This window comes from Oryctolagus cuniculus, chromosome 14, assembly GCF_051225735.1.
Source record: "Oryctolagus cuniculus isolate XC-2025 breed Fujian yellow rabbit chromosome 14, ASM5122573v1, whole genome shotgun sequence".
Taxonomy (NCBI): domain Eukaryota; kingdom Metazoa; phylum Chordata; class Mammalia; order Lagomorpha; family Leporidae; genus Oryctolagus; species Oryctolagus cuniculus.
In genome coordinates this window covers 66,358,511-66,373,939 of record NC_142880.1, presented here as the reverse complement: position 1 = coordinate 66,373,939, position 15,429 = coordinate 66,358,511, and the positions used below count along the sequence as shown (strand labels likewise).

The 15,429-nt window shown below is 41.1% G+C and overlaps 1 protein-coding gene across 1 annotated transcript in view; it reads left to right on the top strand.

Moving 5' to 3' along the window:
• Positions 1 to 15,429, top strand: part of MROH2B (maestro heat like repeat family member 2B) — an 82,676-nt gene that overhangs the window by 52,274 nt on the left and 14,973 nt on the right. The window contains exons 29-41 of the mRNA XM_089313160.1: positions 166 to 263; positions 2,581 to 2,733; positions 5,179 to 5,336; positions 5,843 to 5,973; positions 6,480 to 6,663; positions 8,061 to 8,201; positions 8,579 to 8,693; positions 9,323 to 9,469; positions 9,716 to 9,898; positions 13,252 to 13,407; positions 13,713 to 13,844; positions 14,231 to 14,333; positions 15,269 to 15,334. Of these exons, the coding sequence (XP_089169286.1) occupies positions 166 to 263; positions 2,581 to 2,733; positions 5,179 to 5,336; positions 5,843 to 5,973; positions 6,480 to 6,663; positions 8,061 to 8,201; positions 8,579 to 8,693; positions 9,323 to 9,469; positions 9,716 to 9,898; positions 13,252 to 13,407; positions 13,713 to 13,844; positions 14,231 to 14,333; positions 15,269 to 15,334 (1,767 nt within the window). The remainder of the gene's footprint in view (positions 1 to 165; positions 264 to 2,580; positions 2,734 to 5,178; positions 5,337 to 5,842; positions 5,974 to 6,479; positions 6,664 to 8,060; positions 8,202 to 8,578; positions 8,694 to 9,322; positions 9,470 to 9,715; positions 9,899 to 13,251; positions 13,408 to 13,712; positions 13,845 to 14,230; positions 14,334 to 15,268; positions 15,335 to 15,429) is intronic.

Sequence of the window (15,429 nt, the reverse complement as noted above, 5' to 3'; positions counted from 1 at the left end):
AGAATGGGACTCCAGAAAAGTTGGCAGCTTAATAGGATGGTTAGAGCATGATGGGCATTTTTCTCAGGCAGACCAGGGTTCAAACTCTGACTCTCCTATTTTCACTTACTGTGTGATCTTGGGCAAATGGAACTCCTATGTGGTTTTCCCTCTGTTGATTTTTAGGCATTCACCTAGAAGCTGAGAGGCTGCAGGGTTTACCAGAAGGGCTGGAATGTGATGATGTACAGGTTCAGATCAAGATTTCTTCTAAAATAGCTAAGGTAAAAAATATGGATGACTGGCCACGGGAGGTAAGGATGGTTCTGGGTTGATTTCCAGATACATAAATTATATGCCCTTTACTACCAAGGAAGGTCACAGTTTAGACATTCAAGCTAAAAGACCTTTCGTCCTATCATTTATAAACTTTGGGTACAGATGCCTAGCCAACACCTTTTATTGGTTGCTTCATTCTGTGGGATATCTTGTGAACTAAGTTGCCATCCCTCGGGGTACAAAGTGGAGTGGGATGGAATGGAAGGAACAAGAGCTTTGGAGTCAATCACATGTGCTCTGTGTGCCCTTTTTGAAATCCAGGGTCTTTTTGAAAATAAAGACCATGGCTTACCTCTCAGAGTCATTGTGAGGATTGACTGATCAAGCCCACTATCATTCAACTGTGGATTCATTCAACTACTTTCTACTGAGCACCTACCATATATACCAGGCTCTATTCTAGGCTTTAAGAGTAGGAAAAGAAATCCTGCTTTCACTGAGCTTGCATCCTAGCAAAGGGAGTCAGACAACTAACATAACATCTGGTGATAACTGAAAAAGAGAATCAAGTAAGGGAGAGGTGATCCTCTAGAGAAGGCCACTCTCTGTGTAAGAAAGTCTGTTCCAGGCAGAGGGGAAGGAGCACATGGCAGGGTCCTGAGGTGGAGAAAGTGGTGGGAAATGAGATCCAAGAGAGAGTCAGACACTGATTCAGGGACCTTCAAGGCCTCTTTACACACCATGTTTTCTACTCCTATTGAAACAGAAAGTTTTGAGCTGAAGAGCCAGGACCACTAAGTACAAATGTGCCTGCTGGGGAATGTACAAAGGCAGAACCATTCAAATGTGGACATTATAGCAATTTTCCCTGGATGACAGTAAAAGATCCAACAGAATTGCGATCTCTGAGAGTACATGGCAGATTATGACAGTACATATACACAGAAAAGTGAAGTATTGTGAGGACAGGGCACATTTTCCCAGTTTGCAAAGTCCCCTTATGGGTGATCAGTGGTTCTGGAAAGAGAAACACAAAACATACTTCTGAATATATACATGTATACACTGGCTGCTGTGAGAAGACTAGACTATATACTGATAAGAGCAAAACTAATGAAATCAGTTTAGAGGAAAGTGATTTCAAGCTTAAAACTGGTGGAAGCTACTTCATAGACCAAGATGGCAGCAGCAGAGGCAACAGGAAATTGGTCAAAATATAAGAAAGAAGCATTTTTGGGAACAGAGAGAGAAATATGGCAAACGCCTAAGAAAGTATCTGATACATAGTAAGTGCTCTAAAATAGGTTCCATTCCTTCCTTTACTCCTAACTCACTGTCCATCCCAACATGATAATGAAATAGATGGAGAATGGACACCATACAAGCATTTAGCATGACATAGAACAGTAGAGTAGTCTTGACACTCTTTTGAGCTTGAAACCACCGTGATTCAGAAAATGGCAGGCATGAAACTACTCATAGAAAGGAGCTCTTCTTATCTAAACATCATCAGACCACTTCATGCAAGGGCAAAATCAGTTGTGAATAGGAATGCTCTGATATCTATAAGCTCGTGGTCATTACCATGTTGCTTAGAGAAAGCCCCAAATAATGGTCCTGGAATGCATTCAAACTGCTAATCCTTTACCTGCCTCCCCAACCCCTTCTCATTAATGCACATACACAGACATACATGTTCATATTCACACACAACTATCAAGCAAAAACACTGTAGAGCTCTTGGACCTGGAGACCAAATTGCAAAGTTTTTATGTTTTTGACCTCTCGTTGATTGCTCTTAATATTGAAGAACAAAGGAGCGAAAAACAAGTATCACAGTAGTCCATGCCCCACACAGATACTGTCAGCCACATGAGCATTTGGCAAGACGCTTAGTACATGATGACAGATTTTCCTGAATTCTCAAGGCTTAGCTATTCTTCACCAGACATATTTCTAGGATATATGAAATGTATGTGAAAGTACTTTACAGTCTAAAATTGCTTGATATGTATCATTTTTCCTTTATGCAGCATGGTATCAGTTTGGATTTGGAGAAGAAATTGCCTCAGCAGGCTTGGGATTCAATAAGTACAGAATGATAAAAAGGAAGCTTCAGGGAAAGTTTGCGTAGGACTAGAAGGTCGCATCTGAGTCGTATTTTAGTATTTTCTCTGATTTCTGCAGCTTCAGTCATATGATAACTATTTGGGGAGTCCGGCAATTGCTAATACCTTAAAATAAACAATAGCAGCCTGTTGTAGCTGTCCAGATATAAAGGACACTATTTGATAACATCAGTCTCTCTGGGTGCATTCTCAGATTGTCAGTAAATTCATCCCAAGTGAAGAAATTCAGATGTTCCTGGAGGAATCGCTGGATGGTTTGGAGAACCTCAACCCCATGTGTACGAAGGCCTGTGGCATATGGATGATCACCGTCCTGAAGGAGCAGGGAGCTGCCCTGGAAGACCAGGTGAACTGACAGCCACATTTGTGAGGGAGTACAACTGTAGCCCTTCTGCAATGCCAAGCTGGTCACCACTTCTCAGTTGGTCCTCTGAGAGGCAACAGGCAAGAACACTCACAGAGGCCTCAGCAGAGATCTGCGATGTAGGGTAACAAGGTTTCTGTTGAATGCCTGTCTCAACTGCCTGGCCAGCCCCTGCTCAGAAACTTTACAGGTAGCCCCACTCTCGCTCAAGGAAGCAGCTCTAAACCAATACCATTTGGGTTATGCCAAACTGGGTTGTTAGATATGTGAGAATGAGATTGACCATGTGGATGCCTTTGAGATGCCCTTCAAGGGCCATGAGAGTTTCTAATCCCCCTGCAACTCTTCAGTCTTTTCTTTCAGACACACCATAGGGTTTACTGTCTGGTAAGCAAGGCTGCATGGGGCCGAGAAAGTCCTCAATCTCTCCTCCTCACTGGAGCATCAGGCAGGGGAACAGAATTTAAATTCAGGAAGTTTGATTAAGAGCTCCAAATGGAGCTAACCTCTATTCTCTCTCCTAAAATCAGGGACAGAGTACAAGCTATTCGAAGATTAAAAAGGAAGAAAAAAATCTTTAACTAAATGGAGGTATCTTAAGGTGAATAAGAGAAAGAAGTTTGCATTCTCATTGCCCAAAGCTAATTCCTATCAATTTTTAAATCCTGTGAAGTATAGATTTTATGTAAAGGCATCAGAAATTGCCTCTGTGCTAATTAACTTCCAGCAAGTCTTTTCAAATGATTCTTTTAAGAGTTATTGAGCCTACGCTGGGTAGTAGGTACTGGAATTGACACGAAAGAATCCAGGATAATAACTATGGAATGCCCATGCATTTTCTGTGTTTAGCATATAAGAAGGAGTTCCTCACACAAGAGGTAAAGTTCTCAATAAGAATTTAAATCCTCTCCAAGGATCACTGAAATGAGACTCTTGGTAATTATATTTAGTGGACACTTATGATTAAGAAATTGTAATTCAATGTTTTACTTAAACAAATGTCTAATTTAAAATTCTGCTTAAAATAAATAAGAGAAATATCTATGTTATTTTAGTGTAGATACATGCCTTTGCCCATGTCAAAAGTCTAAATGTATACCATACCTTCCCAACCACACTATAACACCCAACATTAGAAAGAGGACTTCATTGCCCTCCGGGATCTGATTTCATCTTTTCTATCAGTCAAGTTCCTTTCATCATCCTCATTCTCTCTGTTCTCCAAACTCGACCATTCTTTTACTCCAGAAATCTTGATTTTCTTTTTTTTACTACCCATGCTGCCATAGTTTTGTTTTTTTTTTAAGAAAATAGAAAAAAAAAGTTTGACTCTTTAGAGAAATTTTAGGTTAAAGAAACAATGAAGCAGAGTGCCCTCCTCCTGCCCCTACACATACACAGTCTCCCCCACTATCAAGATCCCATGCCAAATTGTACATTTGTCACAATCAATGAGCCTATGTTGACATGTCACTATCATCCCAAAGTCCATATTGGACTTCAGCACAAGCCTGAACCTCAGGGCTTACAGCTTATTCTTGTACAATCTGAGTTTTGACAAACATAGAATGACATGTATCCACATTACAAAATCATGCAGTATAGTTGTGCTGCCCTAGAAATAACTGTGCTCTGTCTATCCTTGTGGTTTTTTGATTCTACATCTTTACCTGCATCCTCTCTGACAAAGATGCCCTTCTCCACCATCTCCACTTTGCCCTTAGGAGTTGCTACAGATACTTTAAGATCTAGAACAAATGCCAAAATAACTCAGTTCCTTCTGGATTCCCCAGTCCGTTCTATGCCCTTGTTGTTACCATTTGCAATACACTGACTTGAGGACAGTCCTTGGGGTATGACTGGTAACCTTCACAAAATCACTCCTTTTGCAAGAGGGATATGTCTTTGCCATCTTTGGTAAATTCCTCACAGTGTTCAGGCAGCAACTAGCATAATGCACCCTTTCACTAAATGTTCAATCGAATTAAGAATAAATACTCCGTTGATCAATAGTCAAACAGTATTTTTCACTTTATGTTTCTGTGTGGGAGCAAACTGTTGAAATCTTTACTTAATGTTTGCTAAACTGATCTTCTGTATATAAAGAGAATCGAAAATGAATCTTGATGTGAATGGAAGGGGAGAGGGAGTGGATAAGGGGAGGGTTGCGGATTGGAGGGACGTTATGGGGGGGAAGCCATTGTAATCCATATTCTGTACTTTGGAAATTTATATTCATTAAATAAAAGTTTAAAAAAATAGTCTTCCTGAGTGAGACAGAGGCCACAAGTAGAATCAACTATTATCTTTAACATTGTTTATAATTCATCAACCACTTACCTACAACATATCAATGATACCATCCCTGAGTTGTTCATGTAGAGGGAAAATGGCAACTTAATGTTTGATTTGGCTTTTTCTTTATAGCTGATGGACGTCCTGGGCACAATTTACCATCACATGCCCATCCTCAGACAAAAGGAGGAAAGTTTCCAGTTCATGCTCGAAGCCATCTCCCAGATAGCCAGCTTTCATATGGATGCAGTCACTGTCCACCTGTTAAAGAAGCCTCTGCCCTTCGACAGGTAGGGTCCAGTGGAACTGGTCCCTTCTCCCAGCAAAGGCCAACCTGCAAGTCATTGGGGATAAATTCATTATTTGAGAGGAAAATAGCAAGCAAAGGTTGAAAATATCTCACCTGAAAAACAATTTTACAAATGGGTGCTTGCAGCATGATATTTTACCAAATGTTTTTTTATTGAGTGATAATGAGATTTTAAAAAATGTACCATAGGAATAAGTGAATATTAGAAAGTGAGTATTTCTCCCCACTATGGCTGCCTAGAATGCACCCATGTGAGAGGTTTCCATCTTGACAGACCTTAAGAAAACTCAGTAATCCAAGACCAGGATTTTGAATTGTTAAATAAATCATCTTTATTTTCCCCAAGCATGACAGCAGGTCCATTTGCTCTTGAAGTTGTGATTAGTCATAACACAGTTTTAGAGTGATTCAGATTGAGTCAGATGGAAATGCTCGCAATTCAAGCAGCCATGCCTTATCTATCAACTTCCTGCCTTGCCACCCTAGGGATACAAAGATATTGTGGAAGGCACTGGCAGAAAATCCAGCCTCCAGTGGTAAGCTCATGCAAACCTTGATAGAAAAACTGGGGATCGGGTTAGAAGATGACATCGCCGGGATAGAAGCAATCTCAGTGAGTTGTACCACTTGTCCTTGCCTAGAACCCTACCCTGTTCCATGATCTGTGCCCATCTGGAACTTGGTGCTGCAATAATCACACTTATTCCCTCTCCTGCATCCTCACTTTAACTCTATTCTAGTTTATGTTGGACAAATAAGGCAGTGATTTTATCTGTAACTAATCATTTTTAGAAGTAAATTTTGAGTCAGCCTCAAAGAAAATGACATATATATATTTCCAAAGTAGTATGCAAGAATCCAAAATACCCTCTTTTGTTGAAAAGCCCCAATACAGACAACATTTCAACTTATATGACCAGTGCCTGCTGATGGTCATAGTACCAACATGGCAGTCCTGAGAAGGAAACACAGTCTGGGTTGAGAAGTTTCCAGACAAATAAGCCCTCTCTTTTCTATGTGTTTTTACCCTGGGCATGGTTAACTTGGAAAGCAACCACTGAGAGAAGATGGCCTTTGAGGAAAGAGGCTACCTGGCTAAAAGGTCCTTTCTCCCCTCAGGAAGCCTGTGCTATGTATGAAGTGGTCACAACAGGCATCCTCATCACTGATGTATATCCAGAGCTGTTTGTTCTCCTCCTGAAGCTGGTCAGTGTCACACTGGGCCAGAAGATGCCCACTGCTAACGTGAGCCACAGGCGGCGAACGATCCAGCAGGGAGAGCGGCAGCAGATCCCAGACCCCTGCAGGTAAATGGCCAAGCAGGGAGAGCCTTCCAGAACTCTTCTGATCCGAGACTCCAGAAGAGAGACTGAGAAAGGCAGGGCCTGGGACTTCTGGCATGGCATCAAATACCTGTGAGGAAACAAGGTTCTACTGTGCTTAAGCTATATCAGCCCTTGCCATTCCTGTTCCCTGAGACAGCACCCAGAACGGTCACATAAGGAATACGGGGCTCTCCCTTCTTCCCTAGAGAGCTAACTCTATGTATCTTTGCTTTCCTTCACTGAAAGCTTTCTAGAAAAGCTGACATTCTGTAATAATCAAGGCTAAGAAGAAACATAAAAATACATTTCATCAAATATAAAACTCAACCAACTGAAATAAAAATGCTATTTGAGAAAAAAAGACTCCAAATTAAGTCATGAATTAATGGTTTCTTATACTACCAAAGTTTTATTTTGTATTTATCAAAAAATACTTGTAGATTATGAGGTATAAATGTTCATCCTATATTGTATCATTCTGCTTCTCTGCCCTTTCGTATAACTTTTCATTCCAATGTTAAATCATCATGCAACCATTTTAAAGACATTTTAATTTTCACTTGTTTGCTTGGAAGGCACAGACAAACAGACAGAAAGAACTCCAACCTGCTGGCCTGCTCCTGCAATGCCTTCAATGCCTGGGGCTGAGCTAGGGTTAGGCTGAATACAAAGCAGGAGCCAGGAACTCAAACCAGGTCTCCCATATGGGTGGCAGAACTCAATTACTTGAGCCATCATCACCTCCCAGATACGCATTAGCAGGAAACTGGAAACAGGAGCCAGAGTCAGGGGTCAAACCCAAGTACTATCATGTGGAATGTGCACATCTTAACTGCTAAGCTGTAAACTCACGAAATGAAGACATTATAAACAGCATTTATACTCAATACATGCAATCCCAATAATACATGTAACTTTACTAAAATGACAGCAGTGAAAAGAGCTCTGTCTAAATCCATGCATGTCCATGTCACTGCACAGACAATAGCAACTACATTAAAGCTACCGTCTGGTCAACAATAATTGTAACACACCATATACTGCAGGAGACATCTTGATTTCAAATACAGTATTCTAGAATCAATGAAATACAATATTTTTCACTTTCATCCTCAGGGCTTTTTTTGTCATGGGGCATTGATGAGATTTTGAGGCATTATTTGCTGGCTCAAGCTATCTGAATATCTACTTTAAAACCAAGGCTAAAGTATGAGAGCAAGTCTGCCTGTGTTTCCTTTGCAGAACATCCAATGATCCAGGAGTGATAGATCATTATGGGGAACAGAAATTGTGAAATTCCCTGTATGGAGTTGGCTTGCTTTTGCAAATGCTGACTGTCTCCATTAAGCTCTTGACGGCAACGGACTTTCTCCTTTTAGGCTCTCAACTGCAACTCTGAAATGTTTGCAAACCCAAGCCATGAGAGAAGGCCTTGCAAAAGAATCTGATGAGGGGGACAACTTATGGGGCCTACTCAGCAGTCCTGCTACCCATCACATAGGAGTATGTGCACTGGCCAGGTAATATGCAGATACCAAGGAGAAAACCAAATCCAAAAAAATAGAAATGTAATACAGGCAACTTTGCTGACAGTAACTGACCCACTTATGATTTTTAGTCAATGGAGAACAGGGAAATAAGAGCAAAAGAGAGTGGTAAGAGATGCCAAGATCTGTCCCAAACCCCAAACACCCTTCAAAAAACAAATCAAGTGAGCAATTTTAGAAAAACTACATTTAAATTGAACTCCTGGATAGGCTATTTTAAAGTTTAAGGTTTGTGATCTTTGATCAAGTGTTTCTTTTTAGGTAAATTATTTGTCTGATGAACAAGTAGACTAAGATTTCCTACATTGTCCTAAAAAAAAATACTCTCTGCTAAAATCTTCCTTTTCTAGGAGCATGGCAGTGTGGCAACACAGAGTCATACTGGAAATCATGGAGCAACTGTTCTCATCTCTCACTTCCTCATCAGAGAACTACCGAATAACCGGCACAGCTTTCTTCTCTGAGGCAAGAGAGAGCACCCATCAGAGCATGCTCACTGGGTCCCTTTGGAGTAGTTCTCTCAGGGTCTACAGCTCAGAAAGAGCTGTACGCATGGAAGTGAGGTCTTCATGGTGACATTTTAGTAGTGGAAGGACCAGCTATTGCCTCAGATACCTACACCAGGAGCAAAGTAGCAGGCAGTAATCACTCTCAGCTGCCTCCTGCCTTCTGGTCTGCAGAAATCAATCTTCCAGGGCAAAGAAGGGAGGGGAATAAATCTGGGAGGGTAAAAAGCAAACAGTAACCACCATTTATAATATTACTGACCCTTCCAACTCTGGTATAAAGATGAGCCCAGCCAATCCAGGGATGAAACATCATCAGTGATTCCTGCTTTCTCTGCCCCACCTGTTCATTCAGACTAGAAATGCCCTTTTCTCTCATTATCCTGTTCCTGTCATCCCATAGCCTTGGCTGTGGGCTGTTCACATCTAGAGCTTAGCTTCTGCAAGACATGCTGATTCCTACAAGGGCTTCTTCCTCTGTTCTACAAGCAGCAAGGAGCTCTCTCTATCTGTAGTCCTTATGCCTTTGGCAGCTTCCTGAAAGGAGGCCACTCGCCTAACTAAAGGAGAGGAGTGTGTTGATTTCAGCTCATGAAGGAGTCGATCCTTTGGAAGCATGGGAATCTGCGGGAGGTACTGATCTTGATGGATCAGAGTGCCTGGGACTCCAATGCCACTCTGAGGCAAATGGCCATCCGAGGACTTGGCAACACAGCGTCTGGAGCCCCTCACAAGGTAAAAGGTGTTCTTGGGGAAAACAGTCCACCTCAATAGAGTTTTGAAATAATTATTTACTAACCTACTACTCTAGTGGTTGCAAGATATTAAATGAAAATCCAAATAAATTGCTGAACTGGTGGCTCTTGAGTTGAAGCACTTGTGACTCTAACAGAATTTTAATTTCCTCATCTGGGGCCTCCTACCCTATTCCAGATATACACAGAACAATTTCCCAGATTAAAGGGCCTTATTTCAAAATAGGTGAAGAAGCACAAGCAGCTAATGTTAGAATCCATCATCAGAGGCCTGTATCACTTGGCTCGCACCGAAGTCGTCTGTGAGAGCCTGAAGGCACTCAAAAGGATCCTGGAGCTACTCACAGACAGAGATGTGAGCTTCTACTTCAAAGAAATCGTGCTGCAGACTAGAACCTTCTTTGAAGATGTAAGTGAGCCTGTTCAGGAAGCTTCCCTACCCAGAAGAAGTGAGTGAGCGGGAAAAGGTTCAGGTAGTGCTTGTAGAAGACAATGTCAAGGTCCCCCCCCCAGATTCTTTGCCCTGCACCAGAGGCCACCTTCATCTAACATCCATGCGGACTGTTGCTTTCATGCGTCTGTCTGCCTGTGGGTGATCCCAGCCTAGGAACCATAATAGCTCTAAGCAGTGTGGGCCAAAGCTGTCGGGGGAAGAGGGACCCTGGGAAAAACCTTCAGACAGTGGGAAACAGGAGTTTGTAGATGAATCCCCTAGCTTCCTCAGTACTCAGGCAGTTTGAGCTCCATTTGCTCATAAAGGTAACACACTCGTTAATAATCTTTGTCTTAGCTTTTTTCCCCTCCCTTTCTCATTCCCACTTTCCCAGCATGCTTTTTCAACAACCCTTCCAAATAAGTTACTTGTACTTCCAAATCTTCATCTCAAGGTTTGTTTTGGGAAAAACACAAATTATGGCAGTACTCAAGGCTGTACAAGAGCCTACCTAGCAACAATGCTGTCTCCAACACTGTCTTCTCCACTTCCAAGACACAAAGACTCGTTTCATCTGGAAGTCAGTAAACTACAGCCCATGGTCCAATTCTGGCCCTTGGCCTACTTTATAAATAAAGTTTTATTAGAACACCTATTAGTTATATATTATCTAGGGCTACTTTCACGCCACACCAGCAGAACCAAAGTCTAAATTATTTACTGGCCAGCCTCTCGCACAGACAAAATCTGCCAACCCCCTGATCTAATCTACAGCCTCATTTCAAAAAAGATCAATTGGCTATCCTAGGCAGAGAAGGGTCTTTTTCCTTATATCTCCCTGGGAACTAGATTTTGGTATTTATTTTTGCTTTATTCACTGCCATCAATGTCAAAATCTATTTTACGTCTAATTCAAATCTATTATTTTGTCATCTAAACCTGCCTGCTCTTGTTCTGTTGTCAGAGAAGATGGAAAACTGCTAGTTTCCTTCCCCCCGGTGCATCCTTCATAAACGTCAAAGTTTTATTAAATTACCTACTTACCTTTGAGTCTCCAGATTGAAAAGTCTTCATTTCCTCCATTATTCTTCACAAATCTAATTTTTCTGCTCATTAAATATTTTACAAGCCAATGACTGGGTTGTGTGTCTAAATGAGGCCCTAGAAGTATTGAATACAATCAAAAGAAAAATTGCCTCTCAAGTCTAACCTTATCTCATTTATTTGCTCCATTTTTCTTTAACCTTGCCCCTTCCTCCTCACTTTCTCAATTTGTTAACCATATGGAACTCAAGACTTGAATCTGCACTATATACTCACAGTTAATAATTCAGTTTTGTATTTCTCACTTAATTATCCTAAACCTGATCTTTGAAAGCTGCTTCCTGACTATTTCTAATTATTTTCTCCAATTTACCAACATCACTTTTAATTTTCACTTCATCCTCAAAACTGCTTATTGATCTCCCTCCAAATTTAGTATCTTCTGTTGCAAGAAGAAAGTGACTGTGTTTTTTTCTTCAATATGAAGACGATTGATGATAAACTATCAAAAGAAAAGGCTGAAATCATCACTACAGCACCATCTGTTAGGTTTTCTGAGTTACTGGTGACCCAATATTATTAATCATTCTCTTAGACCAGAGCCTCCAGTAAATCACAAATTTGCCTAACAGTTTTGTGCTCAAGATAGTGTTTCTCAGTGTTTATACAGAAGAAAAAAAGAGAGGAAACCTAAAATCATGCCATTCTCATTCCTGTTAGATCTCAAGTCCCTCACATTTGCGTAAAATACAGTTTGACCAAATTTGGGATGCAGTAATCACATGTTAGTTGTTCTCTAATATTACTCTTTATACAATTACATTTAATTCTGTGATTCTTCACCCCTGTATTCTCATAAATAGACTTAAGGACACCATTTGTACTCACCAAGTTTTCTCTTTTTTTTAATTCCTGTGAATATGGAAGTATTTCCTTGGAATTCTCAAAATGTGGGACCACTTCAAGGAAACAGTAGAACAGAGAACATGGCGGTCCCTCATGTTCCTGTACCTTCTTGCTAATGTTCCCTCCCTGTCCCTGAGCAATCACTTTACTCTCTGAAACTCTGCTTTCTCATATAAAAGTGAATACACTTACTAGATGCCCTCAAATATCTCTGCCACCATCCAGTGAACTTTTGACACTTCTTTTTTCTGCTTGCTCATCATCCCATTGCTTGCTTCTTCCTGGACTTATCATTAGACCACTGACTTTTGGAAAACTCTAAAATTTTGTTTTTTAAGAAAACACCTCTCTGTGTTTATGAAATGTGTGCAAATAAAATAAAAGACGTTTTGTTCTGACCAAAAAAAAAAAAGAAAATACCTCTATCTTTTTAGCATTTTGTTTTTGGTTTGCTTTCATTTTATAAAAAGAGATCTTTTAATAATGTCTTGACCTTATCATTAATCTATTTAAATGAACATCATTCTACTTTTATTTCTATTATACAAGATCACATTTCATATATTTATTTAGCCTTTCTGGCCTTTTTTCCGATTAGCCATCTTTACTTTTTTAAAAGATCTATATTAACTTCCTTTTGGTTTATTGTTTAACTAACTACTTAGGACCAGTTTTCCTTTTTTCCCCTCTGTGTTCATAGGGGTATTTTAAACTACTTTCCCAGGCCTGGGGGAAGAAATAACAACTTATTCATCTAAGTTCTTCCTTCCTTCCTTTCTTTCAGTTGGAACTCTGAACCATACAAGCAAAGTCCATAATGTAAGATAGCAGGAGGCCAGCTTCCTCCACCACCTGAACTTTTGTGTCCTCACATACTTAAAGTAGGGCTGGGCACTTACTTGACACCCAAGGTCCAAATCCTCAAGCTGACGGTAATCCCTTTAGAAAGTATTTGTCATCTTGGAGAGAGTACTAGTATTTGGCGTAGAATCCCAGTAACTCTAAGCTAGCAATGTAATCAGCCTTCTATGTTAAAAACACACAACTAGCAGGAAGCACCAGCTCCCCCCCAGTCTGCTGCAGGCACTCCTGTTTATCCTTCCTGTGAAAACATTTTCCTGCTAGCTACTCAAAGACAGGAGTCCAGTCTCCAGGTCTATGGCACCCTGTCAACACCAACCCCAGGGTTTGTTAACCGTAGGACACACTGACAGCATCTGGGGAGGGTACAGCATTTTGGGAACATACAGAGGCTGTGACAAGGTCGCAAAGGCCTGGAATCCAGCCTGCCTTTGCTGAAGTGGGGTAGAGTGAGGTGGAAGCCATGTGGAAGATTCTGTGAGATGATATTCACCCACCACATGCATTTGTCACCACAGGAGCAGGATGATGTGAGACTGACGGCCATCTTACTGTTTGAGAATCTGTCATCCTTAGCAGGAAAAAGATGGAAGGGATTTTTTGCTGAAGAAATAAAAAAGAGCATGATTTCATTCCTTCTCCACCTCTGGGATCCCAATCCCAAGATTGGAACTGTAAGTGGCCCTCCACAGGCACCTGCACCTCCTCCTCTCCCCACAGCTGAGAAGTACTGGTAAACCAGTCTGGCTGGACTATTAAGCCAGATGAACCAGGAAAGCTTTTCTACCATTCTGGATTATTTCTTGCCATCTCTTCCCAAGTTATTCTTCTGCCCTTGATAGTGGGAAAGCACCAGCAATGACAGCAAAGCCCTTCACACCTCCGACTTTTATTCCTCCTTTCCCAATACTAAAGAGCATTTCTTTCTTCCAGAAGAGGATCCTAGCATCATGGTTGTGACACAGGAACTGTTTTCTAGGCCTGCCGTGATGTCTTGATTGTCTGCGTTCCTTTCCTGGGGCTGCAGGAACTCTATGGAGTTTTAGACCGTCTCCTTGATCAGGATCTACCAAGGGCCAGGGATTTCTACAGGCAATTCTGTGTGAAATTGGTGAGTGTACAGTGGATGCTGCCTCCAAAACATCAGGATAAGACTCCACAAATCTCAGAAGAGCAAACCACATAGCAAGGAATCTCTAGACAAAACCAGAAGTATCTTGCAAGGATAGCAGTGCCTTTTGGTGTCCTGCCTCATTTCCCTCTGCTCCTTTCCCAAGTCATGACTTGGATCTGTTCTCCTAGGTTTCTGAAATTCACATCTATTGAACAGTCCCTTAAACCCCAGATTACACAGAGATCAAAATAGCCATAAGATGTCTTTCAATCAATAATGTGTGGCTGTAACATCACTCACTGTCCTTTCCAGTTCCCTGCTGAGGATGCCAAAGGTCATTTCCAGTCGTGTGAACTTTGCCAAATACACTTTACCTCTTCTAGGCAAAGAAAAACCAGGAGATTCTGTGGATCCTACACACACATTCATTCACCTTCTTCACCAGCAACTGGGAGATGATCAGGAGTGCAGCTGTCAAACTCACAGGTGAGCTCACACCCTCTTTTCCTACTCAGGTTCAATTGCTGTTTTCCCTCAAGTGTTGCTTTGGAAGCTACTCCAGTGTGCACTGGTATGACTGAAAGAAAGCAAATTAAAAGGCCAGGAAAAATTCATTTTATGTCTTAAAACAGCTTTCCTGAAGCAAACTTGTTTTCTTTCTCTTGCAAATGAAAATGCGTAACTTCTCCTGACTTAGCAACACTCACTCCCCTCCCAACAGATGAGTCTCCCTACCAGGCCCATGTGCTTCTTCTGGTTCAAAGTCATTGTTCCTTCTTTTCCCTAAGTTGTTGCTTCAAGCCTGCTGTCCCTGCAGACATACTTTCCTTCATTTCACCTCTTAATACAAAAGTAAACCAAGCTCAATAGCCTATGCTCAGTTCATGCTGAGAGTTTGTAAAGCAACATGGTGGAAGTGTAGTTTGTTGATGTGACAGCCAGCCAGCCTTGGTGCCACTGTGTTATTCTGGACAACTGACTTCACTTCCCTCTTACCTCTCTGATGATCCTTCCATTATGAAATTCTAAGTCTTATCTTGAAAGCTATTCCCACTAATGCAGCTCACAATCAACAGACCTTAAAAATGAATTAAAATCCAAGGTTTCATTAATGAATCATGGAAGCTTTTTTAAAACAGGGTCCATATCTACATAGATTTGAACCCCTGGCAACAACTGGTTCCCTTGGAAGACCATTGTGTGAACTTTGCCAAATACACTTTGGATGAGTGACCACTTTCAAAAATAGCACTGAAGAGCCAAAAGAATGCACCATCATATCATCAATGTGATGCAAAAGGGGTTATATAATTTGTTCATTCACTGGACAGACCGGTTTGTCTTCTAGTGAGCAGCTGAGTTAACCTTATCTGCTTTTCACCTGTAATGAAATCAGCAATTTATTCTCCTGTTGACTTTAGATGCCATTGTTCTCAATTTGACCAGCCAATATGTGGAGTTATTAGATAGAGAACAACTGACCACACGTGAGTACTAACCCTAGTTTCTGCCTGTTATATTGTTAACATCTTAATGGAAAGAGAAACTATTGCTACTCTAAGTCCCATATGAACCCAAAAAC